Source organism: Tursiops truncatus, chromosome 14 (assembly GCF_011762595.2).
Source record: "Tursiops truncatus isolate mTurTru1 chromosome 14, mTurTru1.mat.Y, whole genome shotgun sequence".
In the NCBI taxonomy this organism is placed as follows: domain Eukaryota; kingdom Metazoa; phylum Chordata; class Mammalia; order Artiodactyla; family Delphinidae; genus Tursiops; species Tursiops truncatus.
The window spans coordinates 35,105,737-35,126,533 of record NC_047047.1 but is presented as its reverse complement, the minus strand read 5'-3'; the positions used below and the strand labels follow the sequence as shown (position 1 = coordinate 35,126,533).

Below are 20,797 nucleotides of genomic sequence, written 5' to 3'. Positions count from 1 at the left end.
TAGCCCCTGAACAAGTCTTTCTTGCCCCATCCTGGGAGAAGTCTGGCCTGATTTTCTAACAAGGAAAGCAGTACAGCAACATTTACTTCATGGGAGCTACAGAGCTGTGAGAATTTAGGGTCTGGTGTACTTAAGTGGGCCCAGAGGCCAGAACACCAAAATTATTGTCTCTGTCAGCTCTAACACACCAGAAGAAGCCCAAAATGGCAGTAAGGAATCCTCTGGAAAGCTGGTGCAGAAATTTGGCTCCTGGAGTGCTTTTACGTTTTTAGGTGCAGTAGCAGACACTTGAGGGGCCCAGGATTAACAGACCCAGTGGACAGAATTAGCCAAAGCAGTACAGTAGCACCTGGCAGCTTCAGGGTGGCCTGGAGCAGGATTTCTCAACCTAGCAACTACTGACATTTTGGACTGAATAATTCTTTGTTGTGGAAGCCACCCTCTGCATGGCAGGATGTTGAATGGCATCCCTGGTCTCTACCCACTAGATGCCAGTGGCACCTCCACCCGAGTTGTGACAACCAAAAGTTTCTCCAGACATTGCTGCCAGTGCAGGGGAACTCTCAACCACTGCGCCACCAGGGAAGCCCTGGTCATAACTTTTAAAAAGCAAATAAAAACAATACTATCATTGGATGCAAATACAATGAATGTTAATGTTTTCATCATCTTCAAAACATTCAGAGATACTTTCTTTTTGTAATACAATTTCATAAGCATTGGAATGCTGTCTTCAGAATTATGTGTAAGATTACCAATTACAAGTTGGTTGATTGCTCACAAATCAGCTGGCCAAACAGTGACTCAATTTCTATATACAACGTTGGACACTGATTTCTGTATTGTTGTCCTTAAGTTAATAGAATTGGTTCCTGCATTTACTTGACAAAAATCATCATTTTGTAATCATATGTTATGTAAGAAATTAGGAAGATATTTTTCTGAACGCAGTTTTCTTTTTAATATTTTGATGTTTAAATTTATTATTTCCGTTTAAACATTTTCTTGATGTAGGGTCTGCTTTAGGATTTTGTCATATGCTCTTATTCTGGTATTTCTGTTTAGTTGAGCTATCAAATTAGAACAAGCATGTGTTCATCTAAAATCAATTCATTTCCAGTATCTATACAAACACACACAAATATTTTTGTTTCTTTCCTTCCTGGTCAATAATAGCGATATATATATCGCGTATATAGCATATATATATGGTTGCACACAAGCAAAACCAGCAGGGGGCGAAATACAATAGGATTAAATTTGACAAACTATATAGATTTTTCTTGCTTTAGTGACTGAGCAATAACAAAAAATCCAGCATCTCCACAAAGCAATTGGTACTCCAATTTAAAGTGATGCAGTCTCCGTATATCTTACAGCGACTGAGTTGTAAAGAGACAAATGCGTGTCTATTTTAGCGCTCCAAGTTGTCTAGAACATTGCAGAGGCGGGATCAACCCTGATGAACTGCTTTTGTCCTTATCTTTCCCCTGATTTGTATAATTCCTCCACTCAAAAGGTGGCCACTTCCCTGTGACTGAGGGGGTGTTTTCCAACCTTGTTTCTTTGCGTAGCTGATGAGCTTTGCTATTCCGGAACGATTTTAAATCATTCAAATTGCCGGTGCAGGTTTGGCAAAAGTGAGTAGAATGAGCACGCGGTAGGGCTCAGGATTGCAGGATAGGACCCCCGGGCTCATCATCCCGGACGATAACAATAATCCTTGCAGCCTGGCGGTCTGGTTTTTACAGTGGCCGGTGTTCTACATTACAAAGGAAGGGGAAAGGTTGTAAAAATGCAAATGACCAAGACTGAAGATAGAAAAATGTTATGACCGCTGTTAAAGAAACGCGGAAGTTGATTTGATTTCTTTAGTTTCATCGAATAGTCTTCCGCAGCATCTATGAAAAATGACCACCGTCTCAATACGTTAGCAAAATCCCCCAATTTTTTTTTTGTCGGTCTCGAAGACGATTTGTCAGTTCGGCAGCTGCTTTCCCTCTTGTTTTCCATTTTAAATTTGATTTAATTCTTCTTTGTTATTTCAATATGTCAGCTTCCTCTTCTGTCAGCTTAAATTAGAAAGAGGAAGGGACTTAGACGGTGAACGAAAAAGTCGTTTTTCGGGGCGAAAAGGGCAAGCTGATAAGTGCTCTCCAGTAGGTTTTTGGTGGAGAAGATAGGGCTCCGTATTTCAAAACCTTTGCAATTTTTACTTAGAGAGCAAGAGACTTAACTCGGTCCTGAGCTGAACGTTGATGTTAGCCGGCTGAGGAGCACCTGTCCCTCTCCCGGAGCGCTGCTTCAGGAGCCGCGGAGCCCGAGAGTACTTCTTTCCCCCTCACAGCTCGATGACTCGGAGGAAGTCAAGAAAAAGGGCAGCTTGCCCGCACCCAAAATGGCGGCCGGCGCTCTGAGCGACGGCGCCTGCGCAGGGGTAAGCGTACTGTGACACTGATTCCCCCAGAGTGTCCTCCCCTCCACCCCCCCCAGCACTCACCAGCGCCCGGCCCCGACCTAGCCACCTGCGCCCGGAAGTGACGTGTCGGCGGCAGCGGTTCTCCCGCTGCATGATGGGAGAGTGTGTGGAGTGGGCGGGGGGTCTCCGCGGAGGAGGAGGTGGAGGCGGCGGCGGCGGCGGCGGCGGCGGAAGAGGGCGGAGGGTAATGGGATGGGGGTCTCGCGGCAGCGCTGAAACTCCGGGTGGGCGTCCATGGCGCTGCTTCGCTGACAGTGCTGAGAGCAGCCTGCCTTCCGCTCTCACCAGCTCCGCGTCCGAATAACCGGTCCTTCTCCGGGGAGCCAGTTCCTCCTCGGGCCCCTGAGCCATGCCCATCGAGGCCGCCCCGGACGAGCCAGGTAAGCGCCACCGCTCCGTTCCCCCAGCCGCGCGGGGGAAAGAGGATGGGGGACCCGGCCCAACCCACCGGCCGGATCCTCGCCCGGGCCGGGGGCACCTGCCGCGGAGCTGGGGGCTGCGGGGACGGTGCCGGCTCTGCGGGCCTGCGCGCTCCGGGCTCTGTCCTCTTCCACGGCGGGTGCGGGGACGCCGGCGGCGGCGCCCGAAGCACACGGCCCCTCCTTGCCATCCCGGGCACCGGCCGGGGAAGTGAGAGCCTTTCCAACGTCCCCGGCCGCCACCGTCTCGCCCTACCCCGCAGCTTCCACCTGCCCACAGCTCCGTACCGGCCGCTCCCTCCCGGGAGCTTGTTGAGAAGTTTGGGGCTTTGCTCCGGCTTCCTCTTTCTACCTCTCCCTTCCTCGTGACAGGTGTAAACACTGACTGCTTCGCCCAGGCCCTAGGCCAGCCTCGACCAGAATGTGATGCTTCCTAGGGTCTCTGAAGCAAGCGGATTTTGAGTCCTCCAACAGGCAGAGGAGACGGCACCAAAGGTCCATCATCCCTTCCTGAGAGGACCTTTTCTGCTTCCTTCTTGCACTCCTCAAGAAATAGTCTGCGCCCCCTCCCCAGACGGCGTGCGAAAAGTTGGACCATTATTCTTTTAAGTGTCCTGTTTGGCACGTGCTACGTCTTGCTTGGGCAGGGGACGGAGTATAGGGTGAACGGTGGTAGGATCCTTTCACCATTAGGAAAGTGCTGAGAATGACTAGGTTTTTCTCTTGTCGGTTAATTCAAGTTACAACTTGGTTTCCCACTGAATCTTCTATTGGGGCCGAGGGAGGGACTAACCCATACATGGAAATATTTTACTAGGGAGCAAATGAAACAAAATCAGTAGTTCCGTTTCAAAGTTCTCACTTTAGGAGAAGAAAAGTAAAACTTTACTTTTGACCTTCCCTTTCACCAGCTACGTTTTAGTTTTTTTGGTAGGATGGGAGGGGGAGACAGTTTAATCCTTGATGTTACGTTTATTTGTTGCTTTCTGTTAACCTTTTAGACATGGATATATGCTGAACTCTAAGGAAAACAACTGTTTCAACGCTATTGTGTTGACATAATCTACACAATTTCTCTACATTTTATATGCTTTGCCAACTTAAATATTGGCTTTTGTAGTACTCATTTTTAATTCTTTGCAGAAGTAGATGTGTTTAAACAAAGTATCTAAGGTAGTCTTCTAAATTTTGTCCACGATGATATTTCACATGTATTAAAACGCATATCCTGTGTAAAACATCTAGGCAAGTAAATGTTACCTATTAAATGCTCATTAGATCAAATTCCTCTGTTTATGTATCATTATATTATTAATCTTCAAGGCATAGACACCTTTTTCTAGATATCTATTAAAAGCATAGATATTCACATAATATGTAGGACATTAAATTTTAGTGTTTTCTGGTCTTTTGACCTAGAGACTATTATAAAAATAATCCTATAATCAAAACAAAAAAAATGTATCCACAATTGCATTGATAAATTTTGCAGAATCCAATTGTCTACGAAAATCTTGTAATCTAGGTGAATCCTATTTTAAAACATCATTTTAAACTTTAATTTTTTTCTACTTACAGTAAGTTAAAAACTTGTTCAGAAAAATAGTGAAATTTATCAAATAATGTTTTATTTTGTGTGAAATTCTAAAGTGCCTCCCTTAACAGTCTAAGAAGTCTTCGAATAGCATCTCATTGAAGGATTACCCTACCCCTTCTCTCCCAAGCCTACCCCCAAAAACTCATAAAAGGAGGACATTAAATTTTTAGGCATTTTTAAACAATCATACATTATTTAAATCAAACGTTGATATTCTGATTTAATTTTACCTACAATTTGTAAGTTAAAAAATACCCTTTTCTCTATGCTTAGCACTTTCAATTCCTCTTTAAGTAGGCTAGTGAACCTTTCCAGCCTGAAATTTATAAGTATTTCTAGTTTTTACACAATTTTGGAAATATCTGGTGTTATATGGAGTATATATACATTTCACTTTGATAATTAATCTTTTCTCAATCAGTATATATACACACGCATATATACACACACAATCACAGATTCGTTTGCAACTTTATATGATAGTTACTAACACTGATATACACTACTTCCTGTGAGCAAGATACTTTTCTTTCTTTTTTTTTTTTTGGCTGTGCCATGCGGCTTGCAGGACCTTAGTTCCCTGACCAAGGACTGAACCCAAGCCCTCGGCATTGAAAGCTCAGAGTCCTAACCACTGCATTGCCAGGGAATTCTCAGCAAGATACTTTTCTAAGTGATTTATATGCAATATGTTAACTCATTTAGTCCTCACAACAACCCTGTAAGCTAGGAGGTGGTATCCCCACTTTTCAGAAAGGAAACTTAGGCACAGAGATGTTAAGTAAGAGCCAAGATATAATAATTTTATTTTTCACATTTATATACTCTTTATATAGTTTTTAAAACATGCCAATGCGATATATTTTATGGGAATTGTATAATAATGTGTAGCAAAAGTATGAAAACATGCATTGGAATGATAAATTCCAAATCAGTAAAAGTTACCTCTGGAGAACTGGAGTGGAATAAGGGATCTAGGAAGAGTCCATGGTTTTTCAGCCATAACTGTACTGTCTTTAAAATAAATCTGAAGCAGATTTGGTAAAGATTAAGATTTAACACAGCCAGGTGGTGTGCACTTGATCATTCACTGTATGTATTTTTCTAAGCTTTGTTGTATGCTTGAAATCATAATAAAATACAAAGTTCAGGTTTTTCATTTAAAAACAAAGGATCAGGGGGCTTCCCTGGTGGCGCAGTGGTTGAGAGTCCGCCTGCCGATGCAGGGGACACTGGTTCATGCCCCGGTCCAGGAAGATCCCACATGCCGCGGAGCGACTGGGCCCGTGAGCCATGGACGCTGAGCCTGCGCGTCCGGAGCCTGTGCTCAGCAACGGGAGAGGCCACAACGGTGAGAGGCCCGCGTACCACACACACACAAAAAAGGATCACTCTTATCCTTTAGCAGTGTATATTTAAAAAGAGGACAGGAAGGAGTTAGTGTTATTTTGTGTTGATTTCCTTTATATAAGGAACTTTTAATTGAAAATATTTGAATTAAGAATTGTTGCCCTCCCAGGGGTCCTCTGCAGTGACTTCCCTTGCCTGGGCTCTTCTCTAATTGCTGCCAACCATCTCAACAGCCCTGTATCACACTTCTAATTTCTATTTCTGCCCTTAGCCTAGGGTAGGACTTATAGGTCTGGATTAGATGTATTCCCTGGGAGAGAGAAAAGGAAGACACTATATGTGGGGAAGAAGCAGGGAAGTAAGGAGTTTTGGAAAAGTGAAAAAAGAGGAAAAATAGGAGATTTAAGACTCCATCCTATCACTCCTCAGTCACCACCACCCCTATTCCAAATAACTAACTTAAGTAAACTTCGCAGAGAAAACTTGCTAATAAATTAAAGGTTGTCTGTATGCTCAAAGCTTAATTTACAAGCACTATTTTGGTGAGTAGTTTCCAGAGGAAAATTAAGTAGTAAATTAGAATAAATTCACTGCATGTTCTATTTATGTAAATATTTACAATATGCCACAAACCATTTCAGTTAAATATCTACTAACATCATGGTGTTTTCTTCCTTTCATTCATACAGCAGATACCTATTGAGCACTCACTATATGTCAGGCCCTGTTCTAGGTGCTAGGGTCACTGAAATGATCAAATTAAAAAAAAAAATAGCCCTTATAGAACTTCACTTTCTTGGCATTTGTGTATGTGTGTGTGCACATGCATGTTTGTGTATTGGAATCAGAAATTTAGAGTGTGAGAGGGCAGTGTTGTAGGGCTTCGTAAAAATTCTAATGTCTTTGGTTTTTTACTGTGTGAGATGGGAAGCTATTGCAGGGTTTTTGAGTAGAGATGTGACATAATCTGTCTTTTAAAAGGATCTGTCCCGGGGCTTCCCTGGTGGCGCAGTGGTTGAGCGTCCGCCTGCCAATGCAGGGGACACGGGTTCGTGCCCCGGTCCGCGAATATCCCACATGCCGCGGAGTGGCTAGGCCCGTGAGCCATGGACGCTGAGCCTGCGCGTCCGGAGCCTGTGCTCCGCAACGGGAGAGGCCACAACAGTCAGAGGCCTGCGTACCACAAAAAAAAAAAAAAAAAAAAGGATCTGTCTGTCTGCTGTACAGTAAGTAGATTATAGGAGTGCAAGAATGGAAGCAGGAAGATTTCATTAGGAGTTGGTGACTGATACAGCTAAATGATCATTTTGTAATGAATACAAATGTCAAATCTGTATGTAGTACGCCTGAAACTAACATAATATGTACATAAACTGTATTTCAATAAATAAATAATACATCAAAAGTTAAAAATAAATAGATGAGGGCTTCCCTGATGGCGCAGTGGTTGAGAGTCAGCCTCCCGATGCAGGGGACATGGGTTTGTGCTCCGGTCCGGGAAGATCCCACATGCTGTGGAGCGGCTGGGCCCGTGAGCCATTGCCGCTGAGCCTGCGGGTCCGGAGCCTGTGCTCCGCAACGGGAGAGGCCCCAACAGTGAGAGGCCCACGTAACGCAAAATAAATAAATGAATGAATGAATGATAGTAGTGGCTTGAACCAAGATGGTAGCAATAGAGATGATGAGAAGTGGTAGGACAGTTACTAGAATTGGAACCTCTAAGATTTTCCCCATTGCTAAACTCAAAAAAACTCAATTGGAACCTCTGTAAGATTTTCCCCATTGCTAAACTCATTGCTAAACTCTAAGATTTTCCCCATTGCTAAACTCAAAAACTTCAGAGGTACATACTCCCTTCTGAAAAGTCAAGGCCCACACAGCCTACTTTCCCGGCATACTGCCTACTCGCTTCATATATCCTACATTCCAGCCAAACTCTATGATATGACTTCCTGCTCTTTGACAGTTGCCCCATGCTTTATCTTTAGTGCCTGCCGTTTCCTCTGTTAATTAAAATCCTTTGCATTTCAAATTCTCTTTCATGAAGTTTTTTTTTCTCATTTTCACCACTCTTTCCAGTCAAGTGAGATCTTTTTCTTAGAATCTTTAAAACCACCTTTTACTTTATTTGGTGTTTATATTCTGCCTTGTATTAATTACTTTTACTGTCTTCCTATATTGGTCCTCATAATTAATTATAAGTTTCTTTAAGGTTGTGGCTCCATTACTGAGTCCTACCCCTTATAGAACCTATCGTATGTAGCAGATGCTCAGTAAGGTGCGTGTGTGTGTGTGTGTGTGTGTGTATATAGTTTAATTTTTAAAAAGTCATTACAGAAGCATACAGAAGCATTGTAGAAAATAGTCAATCAAAAAAAAAAATTACACTCCCATTACCCAGGAATCCCACTGTAAACAGTTCAGTGCATATCTTTCCACACATATATTTATGTACGTGTACTTTTTTACCAGAATGAAATCTTATCATACAGACTGTTTTGTAGGTTGTTTTGATTTAGTCAGTTAGACTCCCTTACCACTTCAAGAAATTTTCATCTAAACTAATATTCAAGACCATATTCAAATTCTTCCCCAGTTGACTCAAAAATGTCCCTTTACAGCTGACTTGGCCAAAACATTCACTTCATATTCTTCTGGTTATTAAAATTATGAAAGGGTAATATACTTTTACTATAGAAAATTTGGAAAATGTGGAAAGTGTAAAGAAAACTGGTATGCCTCTTAGTGGCAAATATCCATCTGTTTTAACACTTGGGACAGAGTAGCACTCAATAAATATATATATTTAAAGGAATAACAGAAAAATATGTCAGTCATCACACTACAAAAAGATAACTGTAAACATTTTGGTTTACATTTAGTTTTGTTTTTTTCCCTATGGATATACGAGTGTCACACACACATACATGTATGAATGAATCATATTGTATCTCGGTGAACAGGTTTGTAGGTAATTTGGTTATTTCCATAGGACTGAGTCTTAGAAGTGGAGTTACTAAATCAAAGGGAAAACCAATTGCTTTCTAAGAGGTTGTAATAAAATCACTCCTACTAGCAATAGTCGAGAGCACCCATCTTCCTGTAATCTGCTCAGGTGGTCAATAAATATGCAGTTTTTAAATTGTTTACCTGAATTTTTATTTTGAATTTGGGCTTTTCAGTAGCGTGGAATGTTTGCATAATTTAAAATTTTTTGAAGGGTTTAAACGTGAGCCATATCCTTGTTGATAGAGGTTAAAATTGTTTAATGTCATGCTCTTTTAAAAATAGCTCTGATTCTATTTAAGTACAAGAAATAGGATATTATTTTCTAGAACTGTGTTGTGCAGTACGGAAGCCAGTGGCCACATGTGCCACTTGAAATAAAGCTAGTCCAAAGTAAGATGTGCATTAAGTATAAAATATCAGATTTCAAAAACTAATGTAAAATATAGATTTTACATTGATATCATGTTAAAATAATGATATTTTGGATACTTTGGGTTAAGTAAAATATATTAAATTAATTTCACCTCTTTTTAAATTGGCTACTGGGAAATTTTAAATTGTATATGTGGCTTTATTGTATTTTGATTGGACAGTGCTACTCTAGAGTATGACATTTTTACCTATGGAAAAGAAATGCAAGATAACTTCATTGTTCTAGAAAGTAAGTTAATAGTGTTCTTAAAGTTACTTCCTACATTTAAACCTGTCAGTGTGTTTTTTCCAGTATACTCAGTTTGCACATTTTTCAAATTATGTTTTTTATTGCAGACTATAAGTTATTGCAGTTCTTATGCTCTGAAAGAAATATGTGTAGTAGGTTGGGGGAGGGTGTTAGGAAACTTACTTGAGGAATTGATACCTCTTCTAGGAATTGAAGCATGTGTGGGCATGTTTTATGCAATAGGATTGTAGGTGCAAAGGCCTTGTGGCACAAAAGAATGTTATTGTCTGACTTTCAAAAACTGAAAGAAGGCCTAGTTTAGAGCATTGAAAACTATAGGGGAAGGGAGAAGGAATCTGTGTTGGAGAGATGGGAATGGCTTAGACTTTATTAAAGATTTTTTAAAAATCTTTATCATAAGCAGGGGATTGATGTGAACAGATTGACTTTTTTTTTAAGTTTATTTGTTGTGATTGTTTATGAGATATATATATATATATATATTTTTTAATTTATTTATTTTTGGCTGCATTGGGTCTTCATTGCTGCACTCGGGCTTTCTCTAGTTGCAGTGAGCCCCAGGGGCTACTCTTCATTGCAGTGCACGGGCCCTTCATTGTGGTGGCTTCTCTTGTTGTGGAGCACGGGCTCTAGGCGTGCGGGCTTCAGTAGTGGCATGTGGGCCGGTAGTTGTGGCTTGCGGGCTCTAGAGCACAGGCTCAGTAGTTGTGGCACACAGGCTTAGTTGCTCCACGGCGTGTGGGATCTTCCCGGACCAGGGCTCAAACCCGTGTCCCCTGCAATGGCAGGCAGATTCCTAACCACTGAGCCACCAGGGAAGCCCAAATTGACTTTTTAAAAGATTACTTGGGTTGGGCATGATTGAATACTAATCAGGGAGACTAGTTTAGATAATGGAAGCTTACACCAGAATGGAGTCAGGAGAGTTGGAAAGAGGTACAGGTATTCCAAAGTTGAGAGATTCATGAGATAAAAATAATTCTTTAGAGATAGTGGAGGGTGGGGAGCTTTGTCAGGAATGGCTCTGAAGTTTCTGGCTTAGTGACTGGGTGGATGGTGGTGCCATCTGCCCAGGGTTAGAGAGCCCTGGATGAGAACCAAGTTTGAGGAAGAAAAGCTTGGCTTCTGTTCTTCTTAAGCCCAGTTCCAGGTCTTTGAGGACCTCAAGTGGAGAGGACTGTAGAGAATTGGCTTGGCTGGACTGGGTTTCAGGTTTGAGGGCTGGGCTGCAGGGAGAAATCTGGGAGTCCTAGAATGTACTAATTAAACCTTAGGTGGATGAGATTGTTTGAGGGAGAGTTGAGTAAGAACAGAGCCTAGATGAAACCTGGAAGAACTTATGCTACTAATTTGAGTATGTTCAGTACTTACAAGAAAATATCAGTTTGTTTTGAAGCCTACTTGTAAAAGTGAAAGTGAGGAGTAAGTTGGATCAAATAAGTTAAATACTTCTGTTTGACTTATATGTATTTGAATAGATAATCTAACACAATTCTTACCTTTTTCCTGCAATAGAAAACAAACTGGGCTTCCCTAACATCAAACAAGCTGGGAATATTTATGAATAAGTATTGGTATTTTTGCTACATTAGTAGATCTAAGGAAAAATTATGTAATTATCTCCATAAATACTGAAAAGTCACTTTAAAAACCCATCTTCTGATTTTTTTAAACAAAGCAACTTAAAATAAGAATTATTAGAAAATTCTGTAATATGATAAAACATATATACCTCAAACCAAAAATCAGTACCTTAATTCAGTATCCTAATTAAGGGGAAATACTAGATTCCTGCTGTCACCACTACTGCTAAATCTGGTATTGGAGGCATTAGCCAGCACAATCAATAAGGAAAAAGAGACATAAGAATTGGAAAGGAAAAGGTCAAACTACCCCAATTTGCTTATGATGTGATGGTATACTGTACAAGTAACAAGAGCTTTCAATTTTATAAACAGTACTCAGCAGTTAGAAAATAAGATAGATGAGCAGAAGAAAAAAAAAAGGTAAAGTCCTTAACAATGAACTTAATAAATGTAAAAACCCTACATCGCTGTTTCAGTTTTATTAACAATTCTGTGTTTAGGTAATAGAAATCATTCTAAGTCATATCTTCTTATTCTTTAAATGCTGACTTTAAATGATACTTTTCAAAGTAAGACTTCTAGGAGTAGGATCTTTAATATTTGTATACATCCTAATGAGACCACAGTTTTTTAAATGGATTAAGTGAATAACATTCCAGCCTCACCCACCCTCCCAAGTGGACATTTTTGTTGTTGTTTTCTTCTTGGTCATTGCTTATGTTTTGTAGTATTTTCTGTTTTGCTGTGGTTTATCATCTCGCATAATAATTGTTTATTGTGTGCATGCAGAAATGTTGACCTGGAGTATTTGCAGATAAAACATGTCTGCTATAGCAACACTCAAAATCTGAAGCATTGATTAATTTTCTCTCTTAAAGCTTTCATTTTTTAGTAGCTATTTATAAAAAGTAACGAACCTGGGCTTCCCTGGTGGCGCAGTGGTTGAGAGTCTGCCTGCCGATGCAGGGGACACGGGTTCATGCCCCAATCAGCGAAGGTCCCACATGCCGCGGAGCGGCTGGGCCCGTGAGCCATGGCTGCTGAGACTGCGCGTCCAGAGCCTGTGCTCCGCAATGGGAGAGGCCACACAGTGAGAGGCCCGTGTACCGCCAAAAAAAAAAAAAAAAAAAAGGTAACGAACCTATCATTAAGAAATAACTTAACTCTCTTTTTTTTTTTTTGGCCATATGACACAGCTTGTGGGAATCTCAGTTCCCCCACCAGTGATCTAATCCGAGTCACGGCAGCGAAAGCCCGGAATCCTAACTATTAGGCCACCAGGGAACTCCCTAACTCTTTTTACATTGAATATTTTTAATAGCATCTTTGTTCCTTAAAAAAAAATTATACAAGAGATTCAAGTATCAAATTCAAATTTTCTCTTAGCTAAAGCCAAACTATTTGACTATTCATTACTTTTTACTTGTAGTTAAATCACGGTTTCTTCTTACTCCTTTGCATATTTCAGACTCCTCCCTCTATATCATAATGAGCCAGCAGATGATAGCATTCTGTCTCATTAAGTTTCAGAAGTTTACTTGAAGCACAGTACAAGTGTTACACCTGAATAAAATGTACAGATTTTAATCAGATAACCAGTGACCTTGGTTTCTCGAGGTGGAGAAAAGTTTCTGTAGTTGCTGCTGTTCACATATTCATTTCTTAGTTTCAGCTGCAAGTGAAACTGTGATTAATTTTTTAAATGTGGGGTTTTTTCCCCCAAGAATTCTATAACATTTATATAGATAATTATAAATGTTTCAAGGATTAGTGCAGTAATTTAAATTTGATCCTTTAAGGAACTTTTCCAATATTCATTTTTAAGAAAAGTACTAATTTATCGTGAACTCCTTGTTTTTGAAATCTTAAGAGAGTTAAATTTTGTAGTGATATTCTCATGTATGTGTACTGACAGAACTTTAAGAAATATTTGTACAATCAAATCACTGTAAGTAAGGGAAAACTTTTTGTAAGAAAAAGTACTATTTCATTGATTTACCTATATTAATGAGTTCAGCAGTGAAGTTTAGAGATGTTTATGTTATTCCCAGAGTTATAAAGTCCAGTAATATTTATATTCTCTGGAAGCTTAACACAGTGGTTCTTAACCTTAGCTAACCATCAGAATTATCTTTGAAACTTTTTTTTTAAATACAGATATTCAGGCCCATCTATTCTATTAAAAAATACTTAATACAAAGCTAAGATTGAGACACATTGGTTTATAGCCTACTAGAGGAGAAAAACATGGAAATAAATTTGATTCACTTTGTTAAATGTAATAAAAGAGATAGGTCTAAAGAAGAATTAATTCAGACACGCAACCTGACATAATGAAAAGAACACTGATTTTTTTAATGTTAGAGTCCTGCTGCATAACCCTTTGTGGGACCTTGAGCGGATTTTTTGACCTCTCTGAGCCTGTTCCTTTATCTAAAAATGGATGTTTGAGATTAAATTGGATAGTGTACGAATAAGTACATTGCACAGTTCCTATCGCATAATAACTTGATAAATATTGGTGATATCACTTCACAGAAAAACTCTATGCCTGAGTAGGGTTTTGAAGGCTTAGTAAATGGGTTTTCTGGACAGTTAAGAATAGTAAATTAAAAGAAGTGGCATATGGGACAACCTAGAGGTAACGTAGTGCCAGTGGAGAACCCAGGGGGTAGTGTTGTCTGGGTGGAGGAAAGAGGGAGTGTCTTAGCTCTATGGCTAAGATAAGGAGTTTCAAGTGGACTACAGGAATCCTGGCCAAAAATAATGAGGCCCTGAAATACGATATTGGTCTTGGGATATTAAATACAGTAAGAGTTGTTAAGGACTTAATTTGTGGTTCATTTAATTTGAGGGAGGGAGATGGCAAAGAGGGAACAGTCAGAGGTAACACTCAGATTTCCGGACTTAGAACTCAGAATATTATAAGAAAAGTGGTTTCTGTTTGTTCTTTGAGTAGAGGTTGACTTCAGTTTTGGAATTGGAGGATATGAGTTGTATTTGGGACATCCAGGTAGAGAGATTCAAAAAGGCAGTTGGGTAGGCAGAGGTTGGGCAGCCACAGATAGATAGAGGTTTGGCCATAGTGAACATATAATTATCAAACAAAATGGGGAAGAGATAATATCAAACAAAATGGGGAAGAGATCTCTCAGGGATAAGAATATGAGGAAGCCAAGGCCTGGGGAACATGGACATTAATGAGGCAAGCAGAAGAAACACATCCACTGAAGGAGGAGAAAGAAAGGATATGATAGGTAGGAGGAGAATCAAGAGAGAATGCCTCTTCAGAAAGGCTTTTTCACTTAAAAATGTGTTTTAGACACCTTTCCCTATTAGCAATATAGCTTTATCTTTTTAAAAAATGGTTACAGTTTCTATTTACCCTATTTCCTTATTGATAGATATTTAAGTTGTTTTCAGTTGCTTCTTTAAAAACAAGCAATGCAGGAATTAACATTTTGTGGAAATATCTTTGCATACTTATATGAATGCATCTGTCGAATACATTCTTGCAGGTGAAATTGCTTAGTCAAAAGAATATGCATTATAAAATTTCTGATATATTATAAATTGCCTGGAATATGTGAACCAATATATACTCCCACCAGTAGTGTCTTTAATTTTATCTTTAAAGTGGCTTGCTTCCTAGATTGAGGGTAGTATGAATTTGAAAAATAAATAATATTTTTTATTTATTACTTTTATGTAAAATTCTGTAAAGAGAAAGGGAATACTTTGATTTTATCAAATTACTTGGTTCATTCAAATAACATAATTTAAGAATGCATTTTGTCCTTGAATGCACCAGATTAAGGAGTTCTTTGTTTTAAAAGAAGCTCTGTTTCCTCTTCTTATATGCTGGAAGCAATAATTGGATTTAGAGGAAGTGGATCAGAAGGAAGGAGAATGATAATATTATTGTGAGGTGAATTAAACTTGAACAGAATTAATGGATGCAAACAGTTCTTGTCATTGTTGTAGACATAATGACATAACCAACACAAATTCTGTGCTAAGATTTTAGACAGAAATATTTTGATTTTTTTTTTCTTCTTATATAGACTTTAAGCAATGGCCCCAAGACTGGAAAATGAGTTATTCTTATAAAGCTGATCATAGGAGAGTCAGTGCCTTAGAAAATACCCAGAAATACTGCAGAAGTTTTAAGTTGCCCTAAATTGTACTGCTTACATAATTTAAAGGTAAAGAGTATGGACAAATTTCACAGCTTGTTTTTATTTTGTTTAATTACCTTACATTGTTCACAGTACCAGTATGGAACTACCCACTGCCTTTTCCTAACTTCAGTGATGCGAGCAATATTAGGGGGAAATTGAGGTTAATTTTGGTCATTTTCTCTAAACTCTTTAGTATCCTTTTTGTCAGACTTTTTTTTTTTTTTTTTTTTTTAACACTTTGAGTTATGACCTGTTTCTGGTTTGTAAAATCCACTATAGGGGATCATGACCAGCTTTTAAGAAAAAATGCAATAGAACTAAAAATATCAAGAGTACACAGTAAGAGTAAATACTGAAACTTTTTTTTTTAATGTATATATTTCTACTGTGAGTTACAGAGGGGAAATTTTTGAAAAATTCTGCTTTATACAATAGGCTAATTCTCAAGTCATTTGTAACCAGAGGTATAATAGTACATTGTAAATAATAAATGTTGTCTGTTTTTTGTTTTTTTTCCTTTTTACCCTTTAGTCTTTCTACCTCTTAGGAGAAAGTAAAACTTTAAACCAAGCAATAACACCACTAAAAGGTCAACTAGCTAGAAATTTGTTTGTAATGGGAATTCCTTCCATAGTTTCCATGAAGTTATCAGTACAGGTAGATCCACTTGTGGTAGTACCTGTATATCTCACACACACACACACACACACACACACACTCATGAGCACTGTTTTGGAATGTGTTTACATTTGATTTTTCAGATATACAAAGCTTTTGTTTTATGATAATTTACCCCAAGAATGCCATTTATGTTATTGTCTGTGGATAATTTATGACTATTTCTAAGCCTGGTTCATTGTCTGGTTTCCTTCTGTTACCTCATGTGTGTCTAGGTCATCTTCTTCTCAATTGATGGGTGGTCAGGGAACAAATTAAAGTAAAACTAATAGTACTTGGGAAAGACATCATTTGTGAGGTAAATCTTCTGTTACATAGGTCATAGTTTAAGGCCAAATTTGTGAGTTTTAGATTATCTAGGACATTGCTTTCTTTCTCATTAGCTCAGATAATTGAATTCTAACTGCATTTGGTTGCAGTTTTATAACTTTAGCTAGATGCTTTTTCCTCCAAAAGGTGAGTTGCTCTCATGGTAGGCGTTATGATACAGAGAGTAACACTGTCAGGAGAAGGGCAGCTGCCAAGAGCTTCACAAGGTGTACAGATTTTAGTTACAGACTAAAATGATGTGGGCTTTAGTTTTGAAAGCCCACAAAGTATGGTTTGGGGGTTGGTTGGTTTGTTTTTCCCAGAATACCCTGGGCTCTTGAGGTTTAACTTACCAGTCTTGACCAGAATGCTAATTTAAAACTCTACAGCAAGAAATATCTTTCAAAGTATGTCAGCTGTTCATGTCAGCTGATTGCAAAATCTGTGGGAAGATTTACATGAAGTACTAAAGAAGGTTGCTGGGAGCAGAGAACAAGAGCAAGGGAAATTAGTTGACTGCCCAGAGTAGTATTACGCTCTGGTGACACTGGCTGACACTGGCTGACACCTCCACTTATGCGGAGAAACGGCCTCAGATTGAAGCAGATATTTATATTATTTGGTCTATTAAAAACACACGAACAGGGCTTCCCTGGTGGTGCAGTGGTTGAGAGTCCGCCTGCTGATGCAGGGGACACGGGTTCGTGCCCCAGTCTGGGAAGATCCCACATGCCGCAGAGCGGCTGGGCCCGTGAGCCATGGCCGCTGAGCCTGCGCATCTGGAGCCTGTGCTCCGCAACGGGAGAGGCCACAACAGTGAGAGGCCCACGTGCCGCAAAACAACAACAACAACAACAAAAAAAAAACCCACACAAACAAATTTTTGTCCTTTGGCTGTTTTTTTCCCATAGCTGCATGTGAGTACTGTTCCTCTCCACACATTCTTTCCTCAGACAGGTTGCAGCAAAATGATTGGATTTGTTTTCTTTCACTTGTGTTGTATTTCAGACCACCCTCTCTCAGATCACACTTACTTACCTTGATTGAACTTAGGTATTTCCTAACTTCAGGTATTTCCTAACTTCTTTGGGTGAGCACGAGGAGACCAGAGCTAGGATTATAAGAAATCCAGCGAGGGCATGGAGGAGGTGGCAGCTCAAGAGGGTCAGTGGACCAAATGCCCCAGCAAGAACAAAAGTAGTGCATTCAGTTCCTGCTGTGAGCCAGGCCCTGAGGATGCAGTGGTCAACAAAAGAGGCCTGTGCCTGCACAACCTTTCTAGTCTTTTGAGCTCAAGTAAAGTCCCTCTTGGAAGAGCAGTTTCAGTGGAGTGGTAGGGTGAAGCCAGATGTGCTGGACTGAAGAGTGAGTATAGGAGATTAGGAAGTAGAGATAGCAAATAGACAGGGCCCTTTCAAGAAGCTTGGTGGTGAGGAGGAGGAGGTGAGCTATAAGGGCACAGAAGGGAGGGATTTGTTTTGATTTACTCTGATTTGTTTGAGGGTGGAAGATTCTTGAACATTGACAGGCTGATGAGAAAGCATCAGTAGTAATAGAGAAATTCAAAAGAGGCCCCTGAGCAAGCAGTTGAGAAAGAAAACAGAAGGCCCCTGAGCAAGCAGTTGAGAAAGAAAACAGAAGGGATTATCTGTAGACAATACTGTGGATGTAAGCAAGGTTTTAGTGAAGGGGCATGAAATTGAAGTAGTTTCTGCTTTTAGATTCTATTTTCAATGTAAAGTTTCAGGGATATTAGGGTGGAAATTTAGCGTGGCTAATTTATTCTGCAGCTATGTAAGAGCAGAGGGTACTAGGGGAAAAAATGGTTTTTTGAGGGCTAATGCATCTGCCCTCATTGCTGCTTCTGTTTCATTGCCTTTTTATCAACAGTTATCCAGTGTCATTTATTCAATTTCAAGTTGAAGTACCTTCTGGGAAAAATAGCTAGTAAACTCTCAAATATGGTCAGTTGATATTACAAGTTAAAGGTAAAACAGTTTCTAATGTTTTTATTTATCTTCAAGTTTTACTGTGAAACTGTACAAATAAGTAAAATACCTTATGGATTTGCATAGAAGGTTAAAATATACAATGAAAGAAAAGCTCTTTCTTAGGAATTTTTGAAAACCAGCTTCTGTAAAGTAATAACTTTTATTGCTGTTTAGCAACACTCATTGAAGAGTGAATATGTGCTGCTGCTCACATTGTCATTTACCTTATATATAGTGTATTTGTACTTTTGTGACTCATCCTTATATTGAAACCAGGGAAGACATAATTTGGTTGTCACTTTTGGCAGTCTGGCCTTTTGAGGGTGGTCAACTTAGGTATAAAGATATTTGCTGTTTATTTTCATTGTTTACCACGTTTTTACCACTATGTACATTAATATTGAAACAAATTCACTTCTAGGCATTTTTGTTGGTTATACTTTTTCTTTTTTTTTAGGTGGGGGCTGCATTGGGTCTTTGTTGCCGAGAGCAGGGGCTATTCTTCGTTATTGTGTGCGGGCTTCTCATTGCAGTGGCTTCTCTTGTTGCGGAGCACGGGCTCTAGGCGCGGCCTTCAGCAGTTGTGGCTTGCGGGCTCTAGAGTGCAGGCTCAGTAGTTGTGGCGCACGGGCTTTGTTGCTCCACAGCATGTGGGATCTTCCCGGACCGGGGTTCAAACCTGTGTCCCCTGCATTGCAGGAGGATTCTTAACCACTGCACCACCAGGGAAGCCTGATTATACTTTCTTCATCTTAGCTCGTAAGCACCTTTTTTTCTCCTTCCAAATTGTTGTGGAAGTTTCAGAAAACTTTTAGGGAAGATTCTTGTAATTCTAATATTGGATGTCAATTATTTCTGCGATAGGACATTCTTCAGATATTTTTATTAGCTTGTGACTGACTTACTAGTTATACTACTGTGAGGAATTATTTAACCTCTTTAAGCTTTTATTTCTTCATGTGTAAAATGAAGATAATCATTCCTACCTCATACTATAGTGTGAGGAATAAATGAGATAATTCACAAGTGCTTTTCACATAGTATAGACACATAGTTAGCGCCCAATAAATATTAATATTGTTATTGATGGAAGCAGAGAATTAAAGTATGTGGAATATACTATTTATTTAAAAGATATTTTAAATAATATTGCATATTATTGATACAGTTGATGTCAGTGGTATCTTGGGTTTTTGTTTTTAAATTGTCAAGTTCTAAGAAATTCTGAAATCTGAAAAATGCTCAGCTTTGAGATTGTGGGAATGTGATTAAGTAGCCTTAAAGTTTGTAGCCTATGTTGATGGGAGGATGATAGTCCTAAAAACAAACAACACCATCTTTCTCAATTCTTTACTAAAAAGCTGTTATTTTTAGGGGCTCTCTTTTTTTTGTTAGCCGTGAGTGAGCTAATATGCTGAGGACAAAGCACTCAAAAAGAGAAAAAATATTATCCTTTCGTAGATTCTAAATATTAGAGGCATGAAAACTTTTGTGACATCATATTCCAGTCATCTTTAGATGTATTGAAAACCAAAAAGTTAACTAAATTTAAATCTTCATATGGCTTAGAAGAAGGGCTTTCTTCCCTTTTGTTTCTTTATGACAAGACGACTCTTAAGCAGGAATATGGGCAGGGCGGATTCATTTACAGTGCATTTTGATAGTGATAGTATCTTAAAACTCCCATGAGGATATTACAGTAAAGATTTGAATAATTTGAACTACTGCAGTAGCAGGCAACATTTGTAATGCAAATTGATGTTATTTGCTTATGTAATATTTTCATTCATTTTTCTAAAGAAAATACAGATTTTTTTTCATTCACCCAAATGATTTAACAAATGATTAATTATAAACCTCAAACATATTGTGGTATAAAGGTAGTGATTTTGTGATTTTGTGTGTCTGTGTATGTGTTTCATTAAATAAGCCTTGTTAGTGTGGTTTGTACTACCTAAATCAGTAACATAACTTCAGATACAATTGTTTGTCTTTCTTCTCCCTTTTCTTACCACTAACCTTTCTGCTTGTGTTCTTCACCACCACCACCCACTTCTGTCCCAGTCCCTATAAAAATAAGTTTGGAGCGAAGGGTCCTTAGTAAAGCTGGATTGTATCATCTAGAAGTACTATCTGGCCTTGAAAGTTGATGTACACATTGATAAAGCTGGGCTGATGTCCTGTAAAAGATGGGAATTTCTCTCTGGTGGGTTTTTAGCTTCTCTGGAAGGAACTCTCAATGTTTGATTCTGGGAGATTCCTAGAGGGCCTCTTAGAGACCCCACCACTATCACCAAATGTGAGCCCAGGGATCTTTGGGGTAGTTAACACTTTGTGTGGATGATGGAGGGTAGAGGGTTGGTCGAGGATTAACTCTCTCTTAGAGGAATATGTGGAATCCTAATCCAACCAGGCACCTTCTTAGAAGCTTTTCTTCTTGTGGTCGTTCCTCTAACTTGAAAGTATCCACAGCCGTATAATTCAGGGTACTACTGGTGAGACCTTCTGGGTTGCCT

At 39.3% G+C, this 20,797-nt stretch overlaps 2 protein-coding genes across 9 annotated transcripts in view; one reads left to right on the top strand and one right to left on the bottom strand.

Annotated features, from left to right (window-relative positions):
• The window catches only part of LOC141276329 (uncharacterized), a 34,186-nt gene extending 30,135 nt beyond the window's left edge, over positions 1–4,051 (bottom strand). For both annotated transcript variants that reach the window (XM_073791314.1, XM_073791313.1), the window contains exon 1: positions 1,558–4,051. In XM_073791314.1, the coding sequence (XP_073647415.1) occupies positions 2,367–3,089 (723 nt within the window). In that variant the 5' untranslated portion in view covers positions 3,090–4,051 and the 3' untranslated portion in view covers positions 1,558–2,366. The remainder of the gene's footprint in view (positions 1–1,557) is intronic.
• Positions 2,720–20,797, top strand: part of AFTPH (aftiphilin) — a 64,010-nt gene continuing 45,932 nt past the window's right edge. For 6 of the 7 annotated variants that reach the window (XR_002177839.3, XM_073791309.1, XM_073791308.1 and 3 more), the window contains exon 1: positions 2,726–2,859. The gene's annotated coding sequence lies outside the window, so the exon portion shown is untranslated. Of the gene's footprint in view, positions 2,860–20,797 lie in introns of all 7 variants that reach the window. The other variant, XM_019942704.3, reaches the window with a different exon arrangement.